At 38.9% G+C, this 21,199-nt stretch overlaps 1 protein-coding gene across 5 annotated transcripts in view; it reads left to right on the top strand.

Moving 5' to 3' along the window:
- Nucleotides 1-21,199, top strand: part of LOC106084006 (bifunctional heparan sulfate N-deacetylase/N-sulfotransferase) — a 575,726-nt gene that overhangs the window by 348,794 nt on the left and 205,733 nt on the right. For all 5 annotated transcript variants that reach the window (XM_013247393.2, XM_013247392.2, XM_059361288.1 and 2 more), the window contains one exon: nucleotides 1,199-3,505. In XM_013247393.2, the coding sequence (XP_013102847.2) occupies nucleotides 2,250-3,505 (1,256 nt within the window). In that variant the 5' untranslated portion in view covers nucleotides 1,199-2,249. The remainder of the gene's footprint in view (nucleotides 1-1,198; nucleotides 3,506-21,199) is intronic.

Raw genomic sequence — 21,199 nt, 5'->3', positions numbered from 1 at the left:
ATCGGAAGTAGTAACTGCAGCGTTTGAAAGAATCGAAAAAGAGTCAGTGAAAATGGGTCTGACAGTAAATGGAGATAAGACGAAATGGATGGTTTCAACTCCCAAAATGCCTTGTACAACCGAGCAGATAAAGAAAATGGAGAAAGTTGGGAATCACAACTTTGAGACAGTCAGTAACTTTATCTACCTCGGCACCGCCGTAACCGAAACGAATGGCACCAGTTTTTGAGATAAAGCAAAGAATAATACTGGCAAGCAGATGCTATTTCGGACTAAGTAAGCAGTTTAGAAACAAGGCCACCTCTTGACAGACGAAGATTACACTATACAAGTCACTGATACTACCCGTGCTGTTATATGGTTCTGAAGCATGGGTACTTGTTTCTCTCAAATACTCCAGTGCTTGGAGTATTTGAGAGACAGATTCTTCGTAAAAAATATGGACCAGTTTGCGTTAATGGAGAATATTGGCGACGTATAAACCACGAGCTGTGTGAGCTATATGACGACGATAGTTACACGCATCAAAATATAACGGCTGCGTTGGTTAGGTCATGTTGTCAGAATGGATGAAGAAGCTCCAGCAAAGAAGTCTTTTGAAGGCAAACACGGTGGTACACGCAAACCGGAAAGACCAAAAGCCCGATGGAAAGATCAAGTGGTGGGAGACACCTCGAAACTTTGTGTCAGAGATTTTAGAATGAGGGCAGAAGATCGAGGAGCTTGGAACGCTTTTCTATGTTCGGCTAGTGGAACAAATGTTCTGTCGTAGCCAATTAGAGTAAAGTAAAGCTATTTGGCGAGTAGACCACGTACAAGCACATTTTTGAAGTTTTTTGAAAGATCCAATCGGCCTCTAAATGAGGGTTCGGCGAGAAATGTGAATTTTAGCTTACATTTTATGACCAAATGTCGCTGCCGATGGGTTAGCTGTCACAATTTTTCATAAAATAATTGAAAAGTAAATTTATACACTTCACAGTTACCGAAGGATTTTCAGAATTTTTCGATTTGGAAAAGCGGTGGGGTGGGGTGTTGGCTGAGCCATTGACTCATTAATTAGGTTGTTATTGAAAGTGCTTCCTACTCATAAATAATAGTTTTTTATTTTTTCAATATGTATTTCATTTCTTAATTCAAGGAGTCTTTGTAATTTAATGATTGCTTAAAATTGATCTTGTCTTTTTTTCATTTTCAGATATTGACCAGAAAGCCCAGCGGCACTGCAATCACAAGTGTTCGAATTGGCATTTGTCTTGTCAAAATCGCCTTACTGCTGCAACCATCCCAATATCGTCCTCTTATATATTAAACGGCCCATTTTGCAAGAGAAACAAAATGCGGCAATGGCAGTGATAACACCATCGATAATTGCTGACCCCAGTCATGGTTGGCGTAGTAATTCTGGTTGCCATGGCCCTTCGTTCAGGTGTGGTGGTGCATTTGATGCCACATTAAACGCAAATAGTTCTCATCACAGCCATGCCACCGTACAAAATGGCTTCGAAACATAAAACAATTAGCCAAAGTGTTGAGTATATAAAAATTTGGAAACATATCAAGTGGCGGCACCGCACCCCCGCCGTACATGTGCCATTAACGTGTGTCTCACAAACCTAAAGAAATATCGCGATAGAGAGACAGAGAGAGAGAGAGAGCCGACAGTAATACATGCACGCAAATGCATAAACCGAGAACGGAAACTAATTGAAATCGCGTTTTTGCTCATCGTCGAGAACCGTGGCGAATGAGCAACTAAAATTCACATGTGTACACAGTAATAAAGTGTTAAGCATCAGTTTTTCTTTTAGTTTTTACTAAAGTGTTAAGCATTAGTTTTTCTTTTAGTTTTTACTAAAGAAATGAATTAAACCAAACTGACAACGCACGTACAGTAGCCGCCTCTGTACTTATTTTATTCGACAACCACAATTATCTCCCACATAAACATTAAGTGTGCAGTTTTTATACATTTAAACAACAACGAGTTCTTAGTGCCATAAACGTCGGCACAGTGTGTTTAAAACATATCTCCAGCTGCCAAGCTCATTTAGTTCTAGTTCAAATCTTATATCCTGCTAGTGTTTCAGTACCACCGATTACAAAAATTTCTTGGACAAAGTTCTTCAAAGCGATTAAGGAGGCGAGCGAGCGAAACGTCCTCCTGCACTCTATGACAATATCCGTGGGCAACTAAGACGGACAAGTGAACTTTCAAAGCCAGAGTTTTCTATGCCCTGCCACACATCATGGCCCTGGCAACATCCAATAACGACAATATTTTGGCCAATGGCCTGTTAGGTGACAACGGCAATAGCCGGATTAAGGTGATGGCTACTACCTCGTTGGGCAGCCGGGCTAAAAGGAACAAACATCAAAAGCTTTTGCCAACCACCACAAAAACTACAAAAGCAAATGGTGTTCATGATGATGGCCTTGATGATGGTGGCGGTGGTCGCAGTGACATGCAATGGCCAACTATGGCTACAAATATATCGCCATTAGCCTGTTCATCAGCGACCACAACTACAGCATCAGCAGCGGTGGCGGCGGTGGTGTCTCCATCAAGAGACAGTGTTATGGTTAACATGCAATCAGAGGGACGACAACAGCAGTCTCGACATAAACACGTAGGCACAAGTGTGGGCGAATACACCTATCATCAACCCCATGCAGCGGCCTGGTACAACAGCAACGACAGTAGTAGTAGTAGCAGCAGTAGTCGTGTTCTTGATGGAGGTGGTCATCGCAACCAATCACATCACCCACCACCGAATCTCCCCCACCAGCACTCATCGAGAAATTGTAATAATATCTCCATGAACACTAGGTCAAGTCATCCACAGAACGCACAGAATCCATTCCCGCGAGATCAAACCTTTAGCAAACGTCGCCATGTTAGTCCGGAGGCTGGGAATGGGACCGGTCGCATCTCTCGCGATAATCACTACTCGGATAATGATTCTGGCCTGACCAGCGACTCCTCGCCGGCGGCATCATTTGCCGGCGACACCGAACCCTTACTCTTTGGGGGGCCAGAAATGGCCACCGCCAGTCATGCCATATCCTCTTCCTCGCTGCAAAGACAACCTTCACAGCAAATGACGCAGCAACCTCTGCTAACCTCTTCAGCATCAGCTGAGCTACTTTTGCCGCCCACCAGCAATGAGTCATATGAAAATCTCAATAATGGGCACCACTCATCCTCCTGTTTGACTATGTCCAGCACAGCCACCTTCACCAGCACGGGAAAATATCATCATAACCATTATAATCACCCAAAAGGCCAACAAACGCAGTCGTCTCCAATAGCCTCCGCATCCGTATCCTCATCGTCGGCCTCGGCATCCTGTAATTGCTGCAGTAATTTTATTGCTCGTTGCTGTTTTGGTTTGCCGCATCTTAAAGCCATCAATGTGCGACGCTGTGTTTTGGCCCTATTCGCCATAACAGTGGTGACCATATTCTATTATACGCACTACATGGATTCCGGTGTCTTTGTGGGGTAAGTATTCCTTGTTTGTTTTGTGGCCAATAAGCCTGGCCTCCCTTTGTCGCTTTTCGAATCTTGTTTGTTAATTTATCACTTGGTATTCATATTGGTTCCATTGCTCGCAATGGGCCCTTTCGCCTAGCGCCAGTGCGTGGTCTGAAGGGTAAACACTTTTATTTGCATTCAATGATTAAACTCTGCTTAATCGACCATCGGTAAATGAATAATTGCCGAATGGCGAATGGGGCACTTGCATGCGGGAGTTGTAAATTGAAAGTCCCTTCAACAATGTGGGGTCAGTTGGGAAAATGGTTTGCCTTCGGGCTCCCGTTAGGAGGAGAAGAATGGGATTCTATTCCAACGAGTTTGTTATTTAGAAGCGCATACCAATTAAGAGTTCAAGGCTGTTGAATAAACTTGCGAAAAAATCTTAGTAGTAATGATTCTAGTTTAACTCGACATTAAAAAAAAACTACGCTCCCTTTAAAGGGAGACGAAATTTAAGTACGAAAAACCGTTTTTGTACATTTTACAATTTATTCTTAAGTGAAGGAGGAACAAAATAACTAGAACAAGCAATAGCGTGCTAAGTTCGGCCGGGCCGAATCTTATATACCCTCCATCATGGATCGCATTTGTCAAGTTCTTTGCCCCGTATATTTTTATAGGCAAACAAAGGATACACTCAGAAAAATTCTTATCGTAAATAGGAGTTAATTACATAATACTCGTTAGTCCATGATATTTATCCACGATTAGTTAAAAATTCGTAAAGATTGAGAAAATAAACGTTGAACGAATAAAACTAACTATGTACTCGTGAGTATAGGTAAAATAGCTTACAATTCAGGTGGAGTTAGTAATTTTCCTTAAACGATTATTTTTGAAATAAGCGAGAATTTTACTAAACATTGGCAAAAGCATATCATCGTTGACAATAGCTTTTCTCAAATTTACAACTGAATGAACTACTAAAAGAAATAAAGATTTTTAGTTCAATACAACTAAAACGTTTATTCCCATTCCCATTTCTTGAGTTCACTAATACATGCTCGAAATTAAGAACAATTTGACAAACAATTTAAGAACATGACAAAGATGAACAAAGTTAGCATGCCTTTCTTTGATATGTTGTTAGTAAATATTGAAATGGGAAAATATTCGAAGACTCAAACAATACTGATGTGGACGAATACGTAGTGCGTCTGCTTTGTAAACAGAAGGTTCTTGGTTCAATACTCGGCTGGGACAAAAGGTAACGTTTTATTTAATTTCTAATTGCAATGCTTCATATTAAAATGTGTCTTCTTCACAATAGCTGAGCAATTGAAAGCGTGGGGATGGGGAGACAGGCGAAAGTAAATGGGATTAATATGTATCCAATTGGGAGCATCCAAGTATTCGGAAAAATCAATATTATTTTCAATAATTTTATCATCCATTTTCAATGCTCTTTATATTCATATTTTACCTGTGGGAAGTTGAAAGTGGACTAATACTATGTATAAACAATTTCGTAGCTATAAAGAAATTGTTGAACTCGCAACGAGCATATTATTCTTTAGCGCCATAGGAAGTTCAATGTTTCCCAAATTTAGTTCATTTTAACTAGTGTTGAGGTTCAAAATTTTTTGAGTGTAATAGATAAAAATTCTCAAGCTGTTGGAGTCTAATCAGGTTATGGAGCGATTCGCACCATACTTGGTATGGATGTTGGAGACCATTGTAGAAGTCAAGGTGCAAAATCCGATAAGAATTGCGCCCTATAGGAGTGCTAGAAGTAAAATCGGGAGATCGGTTTATATGGAAGTTCCATTAGGTTATGAACCATACTTGTTGGAAGTCAAAACAAAAGACTTTGTGCAAAATTTCAGTCACATCGGATAATAATTGCGCTCTCCAAAGGCTCTAGATGTCAAGATTCGAGATCGGTTTATATGACAGTTATGTCAAGTTATGAACCGATTAGGACCCATTTGGACCATACTTAGCACAGTTGGAAGTCATAGAAAAACAGCTCATACAAAATTTCAGCCAAATCGGATAAGAATTGCACCGACTAGAGACTGACCAAGTCAAGTTGAAGATCGGTTTATATGGCAGCTATATCAAAACATGGACTGATATGGCCCATTTACAATCTCAACCGACCTACACTCCATATTCACTGCGGACTTTAGTATCCTAAGCAATTAAAATGCAGCATTTTATGCGGTTAATGCTGCTTTATTGTATTGTATGTTTTAGTACCTAAATGGAAGATTATGAAAAAAATTGTCGCCACAAATTTTGCAAAATAAGCTGTTTCGTATTATTTTGCACTTTTTGTTACCAAAATTTGAATGGATCATTTAGTCACCCATTATATATTTCCTTCTTGTACCTACATGCAAATTTTAAACCTCTAGCTTCAACTGTAAAAAAAAAGTACTAAATGATACCACAACGTTCGAATATAGTCACCAATCACATATTTCTTAGTTGTAATAACAAGCCAAATTTCAGAATTCTTGCTCCATCAGAGAAGAATGTACCAAATGGTACCAATTTAGGCACTTAAATGTTTGAGTTGTGAATAGATCATTTGGCCACCCATCATATATTTATATCTTAGTGGGACCTACAGCCAAATTTCAGACCTCAAGCTCCATCTGAACATAAAGTACCAAATGGTTTCAATTTTGGCACCAAAATGTACGAATTTTGAATAGATCATTTAGTCACCAAGCACATATTTCCTAGTTATACCTACATGCCAAATTTCGTACCTCTAGCTTCATCTGTAAAGAAAGTACCAAATGGTACCAACATTGTACGAATTGTAAAAAGACCATAGTCACCCATCATATTTTTCCTAGTAGTACCTGCATGCCAAATTTCAGACCTCTAGCTCCATTTGTAAAGAAGCGCCATATTTTAAATAGATCATTTACTAAGCCATCATCATTTCCTAATTGTAGCCACATGCCAAATTTCAGATATCTAGCTCCATCTGTAAGGAAAGTACCAAATGGAACGAATTGCGGTACTAAACATTTTTCTTTTCACCCTCATCCCTTTGCTCCACATGTCTACATCTATCCATCCGCCCTATACAAAGTTCACTATTTTCGTGCCTTTCTGGTGCTTTTTATAGTACCTAAAAGTACAAATTTCCAAAAACTATTATAGTCACCCAATTAAGGTTGCCATAGTATACCTAAGTTTCAAAAATTTAGAGCTCTAGTTCAATTAACAAAGGAAGTACCAAATAGTACCAATTTCGGTACTAATCGTATTATTTTTCTTCCGGTGTGATTTTCACATTTTTTTATACCAAGCCTTATTTTTTCGAGACGCTCTATAATTTGATTCCAAGCACATAATTCTGGCTCCTTTCCGTTCGCGCTGGGCAAATATGTACCATTTCGTACTTATTGGTACTTTTTAGTACCTAACATTCGAATATCACCAAATCCAGCCTTATCCCGTGCCTACGACCGAAGACCAACATTCATGCAAAAATTTCATGATTCTAGCTTTAGCCACTTGGGATGGTCGATGATCGCTCAGTCAGTTAGTCATATATATACATCCGAAAGAGCTATACAATGTGGAAGAGCATTATTTCCCCTGTTAAGCAGAAAATCAAAGCCGAATATCAAAAATAAAATACTTATTCACAAAATGTGTATCCGACCGATCATTACTTACGGTTGCCCAATTTGGTCAAAATACACAGAAAAAAAATAAAAATCGGCTTTAATTAAGTAATTTATTGATCCGATAAATTTTTTAATTGATACTGCTTTAATCAAGAAAAATGATGATATCAATCACCTTTTTAAAAGAAGTAATTGAAAAAAAATTTCAATTAAAACAATGCATAATTAATAAAAAATGATTGGAATTTTTTTTTTAGTTTTCGATTAGTTTTTGATTGATCCAATTAAAAAAATAATTGCAAATTTTCGAAATTTTAAATCCATTTTGTATTGGGTTGCCCAAAAAGTAATTGCGGATTTTTTAAAAGAAAGTAAATGCATTTTTAATAAAACTTAGAATGAACTTTAATCAAATATACTTTTTTACACTTTTTTCTAAAGCAAGCTAAAAGTTACACCTGATAACTGACAGAAGAAAGAATGCAATTACAGAGTCACAAGCTGTAAAAAAATTTTTCAACGCCGACTATATGAAAAATTCGCAATTACTTTTTGGGCAACCCAATAATTGGCCCAATTAAAAATAAATTTAAATTTTTATGGAACTTATATTTGAAATCCGGCTAGTGGAGTTGGCTGCCATGGGATTGCTATAAATGTACCGAATTGTGGAACGCATTTGAAATCTACTTCCAGTTATATCGTAGGGGACGATATGTTATATGGTGCTTAAGTAAAATCAGTTGAAGGCTACATTGCAAATATTATCAATTATATATAATATATAAAGAAGGTGTATAAGGTATATAAATAAAAGAAGAGGTGTAGGGTCTTACACGAATTTGTTATTAAAACGTTTTTCGATGGGTTTTTTGATTAAAACAATGATTGATTTAATTAATTTTTCAATTGAAAATTGGAAAATTTTCAATCACGACTGTAATTGAAAAAAAAAAATCATGCGACGTGCCTTTACAACTTACTCTAGTTGGAATGGTTGTAAAGCACCATGATCCATTTAGCATCTCCCGCTGATGATTTTTCCTGGTCGAAAATGAAATCACAATACGGGAAACCAGTCAAATGCTTCTGGCAACAACACATTTTGCTGACTTTTAAATATGTTTTGCTATACTATTCTTTGAATAGAAAGCATAAAACAATGGTCTAAAGCCGGACAATATCCTGCAATGGAATTTCAAAACAAAAATCATGTATTCAATTAAAAAATGATTGAATCAATTCATTTTTTTTAATTGAAACGATTCTACTTTTAATTTAACATTTTTTCATCAATTTTTTTCTATGCAGATGATAAAAACGAATCTCAAAGCTTAAAGTCAAGTTCAAAATAACAACCTAAAATGTATCTTTAATTTACCAAGAAGATTTCCAACGAACTCGTTACATTCAAGATATAATTTTATATGCTTATCTGAAATGTTTGTATTGTATTTAGCAGCACTTCAAAATTTGAAATGCTCGAGACGACAAACATTCACTCCTAATGTCAGCCCCAGAACCTACTATGGTCTCCAAATTATGCATTCTTATGGGAAACCATCTCCACATACACCATGTCAAGTTTCGTGCAGATATCTTTATCCGTTCAATTGTTATTGAACTATTTCAAAGATTTTTTCACTGTGCCTCCAAAGGAAAATGGGGCGGCAGTATGGGCAGCTAAACTCTTTTGAATTATTTGAATTATCAAAGAGCGTAACATTTTTTAATTTTCCAACAATGTTGAAAATAGTGAAAAAATGGGTATCTTTTACATAGCGATTTACCTTGAGAAGCTCAAAGAATTCATTATTTGTGTTTTGTTTTGAAAATTCTGCATTTATTAAATACACCCTTAAGTGCTCCCTTTTGACATGGTCCAAATTTGAAAATAATTTATATTCGTATTTAACTCTCAAATACCTTTCATTGGATATCCACATTGTACCGTTTGGTATACATGTCCATTTGGGGCATATTTTGAGGTTTGGCGACCCGTCTGCGAATCGACCCCAAATTCTTATATATAAGTTTCGTATTCTAATATAAAGTACCTTTTTTCATTTGAATCCCATAATCTTCCGATCGGCCTACATGTCCGTTTGGGCTGGTTCTTGGGGTGGGGCGGCCCCCCTGAGTTCAACGCATAACTTTATCATAAAATGAAGTACCCTATTAACACCGGGGGCTAAACTCTAAAATGTCATGAAAATCGGTTCAGCCGTTGTCAAGTCTCTTCGGAACAACCAAACAAACATGGCGCAGCACTTTAATTTTTATATAATAGATATCCATTTATAGGTAGGAGGCCACCGTAGTTCAGATGTTAGCATGAACATAAAACAAAAATTAAATATACATAAATGTTTTGTGGTTTTCATTTTTGCTGAACGATTTAGGGAAAAATCACCCAGTTCTAATTTGTACCCTCGATCGTCTTGATATTCTGTGTCGATCTGGCCATGTCCGTCCGTCTGTAGAAATCACGATAGCGTTCTTACGAAAAAAATCGATTTATTATGAGCGTCAAAAGTGGGTCAACACCCGTGAAATTTTTTCCTGTTGTAAGATTATTGTAAGAATATACATAGGGCCATAACAGTTTTTAAAATATTATAAGTTTGCAAGAATATTGAAAACACATGTTTTCCTAAATAACCAGTAAGGCAAAAGTCGGGCGGAGTCGACCCTACACCACCACCGAGTCTATGTATTACTTTTATTGCATGGAACCTATGTTGAAATCTAGTCAGACTTAAATTTTGCCTACCTATTGAATAGAACCTTGTAAGATTTTCTACAATAGGACCTAAATAGTGGCTACTAAATCCTTTAAGGGCCATATCGGATGAGAGATATGTGTGGGAGTTATATCTAAATCTGGAAAGACTTTGATGAAATTTGGCAGACGTACTAGGATTTCAAATCAAACACCTCACGTCAAATTATATATAGATCGAACCATAATTATAGCTTCTATAGCCTTAAAAGGCCATATCGGATGAAAGATATAAATGGAACCTGTATCTAGGTTAGTTTAGGTTAGATTTAAGTGGCAGTCTGCCATCAAACTCACTTAGACGTTTTCGTCCATTGTGATACCATAGGAACAGAAGAAGAAGGCATCTTCCTTCTAGTTCCTACGGTTGAACCATCCAGATCGCTTTAAAAAGCCTAATAACTTGCGAATGTTCACATCAGCTAAATCAGACAGGTTCTCAACGAAAGGAGAACCTAAAGTGGAACTTCTTCAGACTGCTAGTGCGGGACACACACACAGAAGGTGTTCTATAATCTCTTCTTCTTCGATGTCTCTACAGCACCTGCAAAAGTCATTGCTGGCAACCTTCAGTCTGTGAGCATGTTTTTCGATTAGACAGTGAGCTGTCATGACGAACACAAAGACTGAGAGGTCTGTTCTAGCCAATGACAACAAAGCGGTAGGTGTCTTCAAATCTAGATTAGGCCACATAGTTTTGGAATGCTCACAGCACCCTCTTTGTGACCATCTATCATTCGTTGTCCTTCGGGCCTGGTCCCGAAAACTTATCGGTTCAAAATTGGATATGGGCCCAATATAATACGATGCCCAGTTTTGACTTCTTCTAACATTTGGTACAAAAAATTGTGTTCTGACTTAATTTTTTTATACCCTCCACCATAGGATGGGGTATAATAATTTAGTCATTCTGTTTGTAACACCTCGAAATATGCGTCTGAGACCCCATAAGGTGTATATATTCTTGATCGGCATGTCATTTAAAGTCGGTCTAGCCATGTCCGTCCGTCCCTCAGTCCGTCTGTCTGCCGCAAGCACGCTAACTTTTGAAGGAGTAAAGCTAGCCGCTTGATATTTTCCACAAATACTTTTTATTAGTGTAGGTCGGTCGGGATTGTAAATGGGCCAAATCGGTTCATGTTTTGATATAGCTGCCATATAAACCGATCAGTTCCCATATAAACCTATTTCCCAAGCCCCTACAAGGCGCAATTCTTATCCGAATGAACTGAAATATTACACAATGACTTCTACAACGTTCAGCATTCATTTATAATCCGAATCGGACTATAACTTGATATAGCTCCAATAGCATAACAGTTCTTATTCAATATTCTTTGTTTGCCTAAAAAGAGATACCGCGCATAGAACTCGACAAATGCGATCCATGGTGGAGGGTATATAAGATTCGGCCCGGCCGAACTCAGCACGCTCTTACTTATTTTTTTGGTTAACTGGTTTGTAAACCTTTCCCTTTGTACATGAACTTTGTTGTCATTATATAATGCACCATGTGCATTGCCATATTTGACTGAAATTGAAATTTCGCCAGGTTTGGTTAGGTTGAAAAGAAGGTGCAGATATAAATCTGACCCATTCCACTATGGACATACACCTAAGCCAGCAATCGGCTTGTTGTGCGCTCTTAATAATAAAAAGTAACCCCGAAGAAGAAAGTCAGGAATTCTGTGCTACTTACAAAATAATTAATTGTTTTCCATACCACGCCCCTATGTTGGTTCATGGCTGGTATGGTTGGTCCCCATCTAAGTGCTGGTGTCTGTTAGCCATGAAAGCCAGGCAATGACATAGGAAATGCTCCAACGTCTTATCATCCTCCCCATATGTCCTACACATGCTATCACTTGCTGCACCGAATTTGAATCAGTGAGCTCCTCCAAATCCTCAGCTCTTTCTCCAGGTCATATTAAATGCTATTTTTGCTTGCTCAATTCTGGCCTCGATGTGCTTCGTGAATTTCATTTCAGCTACCACTATGATTCCTAATTAATTTCTGATTCTGACACAACTTCGATTTGTTAATTATTCAGTGTTCATCTTTCTTTCGATTTGGCCAAGTTTACAAAAAGTCTTTCTAAATACAAACCTGGGCAACTACCTCGAAATTATTGTACGAGCATAAAGCCAAAATTTCAATGAAATTTGTTGTGCCCGCGCAATGCATTTTGCGACATTACATTTTGCCTAAACATTTTTAAATGGCTAAAATAAAATTCAAAATTAAATTTTTTCTATGTGAGGATAACATTTGAAAGACATTTTTTTCTAAAGGCAAAATTTCCATGAAATATTGTCTTAAGGCAAGACGTTGCTCCGGCACGGACATTCTCGAAATTATTTTTTCGAAAAGAAAGATTTCGCTAAATTTCAATAAAACATTTTCAAACGAAAACATTTCCTTAAATTTTTTCTATAGACAATTTTCAATGAATATTTTTAAAGACAAAATTTTAGCCCATTAGAATTTTTTTAAAGAAAATTTTTAAACATTTAAAAAAAAACTTCTTCTTATTTCGTAAGTCAAAATGTATATAACACAGAAAGCATTGTTTTAATAATATTTAATGACAATTTAGCGAAGAAAGTTGAATTTTATAACATTGATATAAAATAGCACCTGCTTTTGACAATTCTTCTGTTACTGTGAATGGGAGCTACATCCATATGTGAATCGATATAGCCCATTTGCAATCCCCAACGACCTGCATCAATAAGAAGTATCTATGCAAAACTTTATTCAGCTAGCTCTATGGGTTCGACCGCTAACGTGATGGCTAAATCGACTTAGAATGTCAAGACGATCAAGAATGTACATAATTTATGGGGTCGCAGATCCATGTTTCACGGTGTTGCAAACGGAATGGCTAGATAAGTATACCCCCCATCCTATGGTGATGGGTATAAAAATACACTGTCCTAACTATTGAACAGAAATGCAACGCAATTCATTACAATTTTATAAAGCAAAATATGTAGAATCCCATTTCTACTTATCATCAGACTACTTTGACTGGCAGTTAGGTAGGTCCGTTATGCTAAAATTCAGCCTCGTATGCGTCAACTCGCTGCTGGCTGGGTGGTATTTCATCCATTGCATTTGATTGCTTATAAAGTTTTGAAGTGTCTTCAATTTTCGTGTGCACATCAAGCAATGCCCGAGTGCGTACAAAGTGTGTATTTGATCAGTCAATCTCGAGAGAAAATTTGCTAAATTGACAAATACGGACGAAAGAAAAGTTTAGCTGAATAAAATGTTAAAGCTTGCGCAGCAATGATATCCTTTTTCAATACTAATTCTCGCCTGGTTTAATGTTGAAGGATTTATGTTCTCAAATTAAAGTGTAGGTTTCCGTTTTTGTCATTTTCTGAATTCTTTTAATTTCCAATGATATGAAGCGTTTAAGTACTTTATAATGTTTGCCCTCTCTATCGCCTTGTGTTGTCGGTTCTTTGGTGTGGTGGAAAGCTTAACATGGAACGAAATGAAATGCAAATCATTGCTGTGGGAGAAAGCATATTTCATGCTCCAGAAACCAAACTGTTCACCCAATTCTTGGCTCGGCAACTCTCCCATTTGGAAACCTCAGCCAGCGTTGATAGCAAGGCAAACGTTTGGGGTCTTGCATTATTTGCATTGGGACCACAGACAGAACAGCAGAAGGTAGCTACGGAAATGAGTTGAGTTACCGTTAAACTCTTTTTCCAGTTTTCACTTGGCCCCTCTTTACCTTCGTTAGCCATACCCTTGCTTTACAGTTACCAGAAGTATGTGCTTCCACAGGAATGCTATGCTCCTTTTCCCGGTAATATTTCTTACCTACAACTTTGCCGCAAGACCATCCTCCATAATTACGAAACATTGTAATTTAATTTTTTCAACTAAAAAATGAAAGAAATCCGAAAAAGTTGCAAAGTTGGTCGTGTTGTTGTAACTTCGCTTAGCTGTTTTGCTTGGAATAAGTTTTGAAATTAAAACCAAATCTTTGGAAGCCATACAACGTTTCAGCACTCGCGGCCACGGATATTACAGTTGCTTTGGCAGCAGGGGAAACACAAATATGCAAAGCAGGGAGACGGAAAGAGGAAATGGCAAAGGGAGCGAACTGCTCAGAATTAAGCGTTTATCGTAAATTGTTCATTTATTTGGAGTGCTGAAAGGCGTTTACTTCTCCTACAGCCAAGGATCCATGCATATAAATCAAATAGAGCGCAAGCATATTTCATTTGGAGTGAATCCCATTTTTTGGCATACTTCGACTTCTGTTGCAATGGCGACATGATTTATGAAGAAACATTTGTTAATACGACAAGTAGTATGGATTTTAGTCACTTTTAAAATTGTGAAGATTATTATGTTGTTTTGAAAAAATGAACTATATGCGTCCTTCCAGCAGCTTTGAAACGGGTTGGGGTGCATTTAAATGTTAAACTCATTGAAACACTTGCTCTTTTCGACCTTGGCTGCTGAAAATGGTTAACATCCATTAGAGAAATCACTATGTGTCAGTGGGCCAAGTTTAGCAAGTATACCCAAGTTTCAGGGTTTGTGATTGAGATTGTTTCATCTGGAAGAAACCTTGGGTTGGAGTTTGATGATAGACTTTTTATGGAAGAATCATGTCAGTTGGACTGTAGGCAGGACGTATGGTGTTTTACGGAACTTACATAAGAGACGACAATATTCCCCATTGTCTATAAGAATGCTTTTGGCCAAGACATTTATTCTGCCGAAACTGTTATATGCTTGCGAAGTTTTCTAATAATAGTAATAATAATTAACTAATAGGAATAAATTGCACGTTTAGCAATGTCGTTAGATACATTTTTGGTTTGCGTAGAAGAGACCGGGTAACTGATTTTGCCAAACAAGTATATGACTTCTCATTTGACTTGTAAGATCCACTCCTTGCAAATGATCCATAAGCTAATTTATACCAATGAAACGTCATATCTGGCTTTTGTATTATGTTTTGCAAACTCTACAAGAGGTAAACAAATAATACAAATACATCATCAATATCGTATATCCGAACAACAGTTCTTTGTCAATGCTATTCGTCTCTGGAATACTCTTCCCAATAGTATTCAAATTATAAATAACGAAATACAGTTCAAATATTCGATTTGTTTGTTTGTTTAATTGGCTATGACAGAATATTTGTTCCACTAGCCGAACGTAGAATAGCGTTCCAAGCGCCTCGATCTTCTGCGCTCACTCTAAAATCTCTGACACCAAGTTTCGAGGTGTCTCCCACAACTTGATCTTTCCATCGGGCTTTTGGTCTTCCCGGTTTGCGTGTACCACCGTGTTTGCCTTCAAAAGACTTCTTTGCTGGAGCTTCTTCATCCATTCTGACAACATGACCTAGCCAACGCAGCCGTTGTATTTTGATGCGTGTAACTATGCTATCGTCGTCATACAGCTCATACAGCTCGTGGTTCATACGTCGCCTATATTCTCCGTTAACGCAAACTGGTCCATATATTTAACGAAGAATCTTTCTCTCAAATACTCCAAGCACTGCCTCATCTGCTTTCACAAGTACCCATGCTTCAGAACCATATAACAGCACGGGTAGTATCAGTGTCTTGTAAAGTGTAGTCTTTGTCTGTCGAGAGGTGGCCTTGTTTCTAAACTGCTTACTTAGTGCAAAGTAGCATCTGTTTGCCAGTATTATTCTTCGCTTTATCTCAAAACTGGTGTCATTCGTTTCGGTTACGGCGGTGCCGAGGTAGATAAAGTTACTGACAATCTCAAAGTTGTGGTTTCCAACTTTCTCCATGTTCTTTATCTGCTCGGTTGTACAAGGCTTTTTAGGAGTAGAAACCATCCATTTCGTCTTATCTCCATTTACTGCCAGACCCATTTTCACTGACTCTCTTTCGATTCTTTCAAAGGCTGCAGTTACTACTTCCGGTGACCGACCTATGATATCGATATCGACGGCATAGGCGAGTAGCATGTGCTCTCTTGTGATTAGTGTGCCATATCTATTCACTTCTGCATCTCGTATAATCTTCTCCAGCAGGATATTAAAGAGATCACACGATAGGCTGTCTCCTTGTCTGAAACCATATCTATTCACTTCTGCATCTCGTATAATCTTCTCCAGCAGGATATTAAAGAGATCACACGAAAGGCTGTCTCCTTGTCTGAAACCTCGTTTGGTATTGAATGGTTCGGAGAGATTCTTTCCTATTCTTACCGAGGAACGCGTATCAGCAAGTGTCAAAGAGGTGGTAGGTGTTGATTTTGCCTTCTCGGGTCTTTTTCAGGATTTGGCGCAGTGTGAATATCTGGTCTAGGGTGGATTTACCTGGTCTAAAGCCGCATTGATAGGGCCCAATTATCTCATTGACTTTAGGTTTTAATCTTTCACACAGTTCGCTCGAGAGTATCTTGTATGCGATGGCGAGGAGACTTATTCCTCTGTAGTTGGCACATTCCGTCTTATCTCCTTTCTTGTGTACGGGACGTTCGGGAGGTTCCAATCATCGGGTATGCCTTCTTCTAGCTAGATTGCGCAGATAAGCTGATGCATATGCCTTATCAGCGTGTCGCCTCCCGTCTTAAATAGTTCAGCGGGTAACCCGTCGGCTCCTGCTGCCTTGTTGCTCTTTAGTCGGGTCACTGCTACTTGGACCTCATTCTGACTAGGAGGTAAACATTCTATACCATCATCAGGGATTGGTTCTGCGGTATCCTCTTCGCCGCCAACATCGGACACTAGCAGTTGGGTAAAATGTTCTTTCCATATCCTCAGCATGTTGTCTGTGTCAGTTACCCGATTTCCTTATTTGTCTCTGCAGGAGGATGTGCCTCCACCAAAGCCATCGGTTTGGTGTTTAATTCTTTGATTCGATTTACAATCATTTTAAATAATTGTTTGTATCTTTTTTTAACCTTTTATTTATTGATTGTATCAGTCACTTTGTTTAAATTGTTAAGTATTTTTACCAATTATTGTTCTATTTAAATAAAAAATTGTTGAATTGTTGTACTTACCAATTATGCAGAGATGCTCTCTGATCGAAAGAGGTGGCATTCAGGAACTGGCGCTTGGATAAAAATGTCAATACTGACCTGCTGCGCAAGCAGGCAAGACCTTCGTGTGCCAATGTGCTTAGGCGCGAAAAATTTCTTTGCGAACAGCGTCTGCGTGCGAAGGTTCTTGCTTCTACACGAGGAAGTAAGAGCTTTTGGTCGTTCGTGAAAAGAGTAAAGGGTAGTTCTTCATCATTTCCAACTCTTGTTAAGGATGATCAAACGTTCACTGACCCGGTTGATAAGGCTAACCTGTTGGCTGATATATTTGAAGGGAATTCTACCACTCCCGTTAATCGAAAATGTATCTGGCGTCATGCCCCAAATATTTGTTCGAACTCGTGGAGTTAAAAGGGTTCTTGAGAATATAAACGTAAATAAATCCCCGGGCCCAGATGACATATCGACACTTGTCTTACGCAAGTGTTCTTCGACGCTCGCTCATCCATTTCGCAACCTTTTCAACCTTGCCTACCGTGCATGAGTCTTCCCGGCGCGTTGGGAGGTTGCGAACGTTCAGTCAATACCCAAGAAAGTTGAGGCAAACAACCCTGCATTATCGGCCTATTGCGATATGCTACGCTTTCTCGAATTTCATGCAGATCATGGTTAATGATCATCTTGTGAGGTATTTCTTAGCGACCAACATTATGTGTTCCGCAGAAATCGCTCTACGGGCGACCTAATGACACTTCTGTCGGAACGCTGGATCCAATCCACCAGTTTGGTGAGAGTAAGGTTGTGGCTCTGGATATCTCCAAGGCATTTGATAGGGTCTGGCACGGTGCACTACTATCAAAGCTTGTCACATTTGGTGTCGGTAATGGCTTCGTTCGATTTATTTCGAGCTTTCACGATTTATTTCTGCTATTCGAGTCGTTATAGATGAGTTCCCATCCAATGAGCACAAATCATCCAATGAGAACAAATAGATGAGTTCTCATCCAATGAGCACAAATTGACCGCAGGTGTACCCCAGGGCTTTGTTCTTTCTCCTTCTCTTTTTCTTATTTTCATCAACGATCTGTTGGGTCAGACATCGAATCCGATCTACTCATTTGCGGATGACAGTAATCTCCGTCATTCGTACTCATTCGACCAGGCGGGTTATGGACGATACAGTGTGTAGTGCTAGGATTTTCTGTCCATTTCTGAGTGGGGTCGAATGAATCGATTAGATTTTAATGCACGCAAGACCTCAGTGCTGCTTGTTGTCACACAAACGATTCGCTGACCCATTACGATCATCTTTGTCTATCAACGGTGTTGATGTTGAACAATCAGAAGCTCTTGATGTTCTGGACATGAAAATACAAAGTGATGTCCGTTGGGGTAAAAATGTTTTTGAAGTGTCGAAAGAAGCATTCAAGTGTTTACACCTTAAACGGTGTAAGAATTACTTCACTCCGTCTGATCTTATTAACATCTACACCACTTTCATAAGGCCGAAAATTGAGTACAACTCATATGTGCTGGAGCTTCAAAATCATCCCCGGAGCTACTGGACCATGTACAGAGGAGAGCAATATCGTTGATTGGGGATAGTGGTGTATCCTACTCTATTGCCTCCCTTCATCACCGTCGCAATGTGGGTTGTTTGGCGGTGTTGTATCGGTACTTTCATGGTGTGTGTTCGTCTGATATTCGTCTTCTTACTCCTGATGTTAGGATGTATGTCAGGGATACTAGACATTCCAGGAACTCACACCCGTTTGTAGTTGATTGGCCAGCGGACAGCACAATGCATTATAGAGAGAATTCCTTTTTCGCCCGAACCGTTCTTATGTGGAATCGACTTTCGGCTAATGTTTCTCCCACCCACTTTGACATCCAAGGATTTAAGACAAATGTCAATAAGCCCTACATCCTTTTCCCCCCTCCAATTCCTAATTTCCTCTCGCCAAGGCAATGCACCGCATTCATAGGGGACATCCCCTGCGTGTTGGCTGACAGAAAAAAAATTTACAAACCCATGCTTTATATAAGACACTAGCCGAACCGGGCCCGTTCCGTTGCGCCTTCTTTAACTCTCTTATGCATCTAATTCGTGCCACTGTAGCCCATGTCCGCCTATGACGCTAAACGCCTTCGTTCGAATCCTGGCGAGAACATAAAAAAAATGAAAGCGGTGGCAATCTCCTCTTAATGCCGGCGAAATTTGCGAGGTACCAAGTCATGCATGGTCATGTAAATTCTCGCCAATGAGGTGTCGCACCTGCGGTAAAAAAGGTCCCTTATCATTGGTTGTGTGGATGTGTGAGAAGTTTGCATCTGCTCGATTCATGGGCAAAATTTGACTCTACTCCCAAATGTTTTTCTTTTGAGTCCTATATTACCACTTTTGAAATTTTTCTTGTTTACGTGGTATTTCGGGGGTGTGGTGGCCACCCACGCACTTGGCTCTTAAAGTAAATATAAGATTCGTGCTACACTTTTAAAAACATTTTTTATGAGCCACATATTGGCATGAACGGTAAATAAGTTCTGTTTGAGGGTGGAGTGGACCCCAGGGTCTTTGTCCCAAAAATGAGTATCAATGTCGTACTCTAATAGAATTGATAGAATTCACATATTGCAATGGTCGGTAAATACGTTCGATTAGGAAGGTATTCTGGGGTGGGGCGAGCCCCAAATATATGCCTCTTCAATTGGATATCAAATTTCTTTTCTCTCAAACACCTTTCGTTTGAGCCCTATATTGTCGTGATTGGTCTATATATCCATTATGGGTGGCCCCAGAGGCACCCGTCCCCAACAATGGAAACCATTTTTTGTTTTAGATGACAGTAAGGATGCAAAAAAATTTCGAACGAAACGCATTACCAATCTCCGAGATCTGTTTTTTTTTTTTTTGAAAATGTGGGTAATGGAAGTGGGAAAGGGGAAGGATGGCACCTCAGACATTTCGACTCAAATATGGATATTAAATTTGTGCTTCACCCCCAAATCTCTTTAATTTGAGCCCCATATTGCCATGGTCGGATGGGGAGACGGAGATGGGGCCCCCACGGTACTTTGCCCTGAAGATAGATATCAAATACGTTCTTTACTCCTAAATACCATATTGCCATAGTCGAAAATGAAGTTCAGTTTAGGAGGTGCTCTAGGACATATTCCCAAAAACACTTGGCTCCAAAATTGGATATCATATTCGTTTTCTACTCCTAAATACCTTTCATTTGAGTTCCATATTGTCATAATGGGTCAATGAACCTATTTGAGGTATTTTTAGGGGAAATTGCGCCACCTGAACGCAAATTTTAATGTCACATTCGTAATCTACTCCCAAATACCTTTCATTTGAGTCCCATATTGCCTTGGTCGGTTAATGTGTCGTTTTCTAGTCCATCGGCCAACTTTTGATTTTTATTGGTGTTTTTGGTATATGCGGGAGGAATGGTACGCCCCCATCCGATATCAAAAAATATATAGCCTGTTTCCTTTCGGATCAACCTACACAATTTGTGAAAATTTTAAGAAAATCGGTTTAGCCGTTTTTGAGTCTATTCGGAACAAACAAACAAACCGACATACAAACACAAAGTAATTTTTTTACATAAGATTGTCTTTGTGTGGGTTTTATTATAATAAAAATACAAATACAAAAAATATTATAGAGCGCTGGTTTCGACACATCGTTCAAAATTTTCGTTCTCGTAGTCAGCGATTCACTTAGACGTTTTCGTACATTGTGATGCCACAGGAACAGGAAAAAACAGTGCCTTCTAGTTCCAATGAAAAGTTGCCCATACACATTCCGCTAAGGAACAGGGGTAAACTTCTCACATATAAATAAGTGCTAGTCGATTCAAGTTTAAGCTCAATAATAAGGAACTCCTTCCATAGCCGAGTCCGAGCGGCGTGACGCATTGCGACTTCTCTTTGGGGAGAAATCTTTAATGGCGTGCAAATGCAAATTTGCCCATAAACATTCTGTTCAGGAACAGGAGCAAACTTATTTTATAACCGAGTCTGAACGGCGTGCCGTAGTGCGGCACCTCTTTGGAGAGAAGATTTATATGGCATAGTACCTGTTAAATGTCGCCAGCACTAGGAGGGGAAAATGGCATAGTACCTCATAAATGTTGCCAGCATTTCGAGGAGATAACCACCGTTGAACATTTTTTGGTGTTCTCCCCAGGATTCGAACCCAGGCGTTCAGCCTCAGCCGGTGGCTTTTTAGTTTCTACTGTTTAACCATCCGGATCGCTTGC

This window comes from Stomoxys calcitrans, chromosome 1 (assembly GCF_963082655.1).
Source record: "Stomoxys calcitrans chromosome 1, idStoCalc2.1, whole genome shotgun sequence".
NCBI classification, from domain to species: Eukaryota; Metazoa; Arthropoda; class Insecta; order Diptera; family Muscidae; genus Stomoxys; species Stomoxys calcitrans.
Note: the sequence above shows the minus strand (reverse complement) of the source record. Positions and strands in the feature narration are given on the sequence as shown.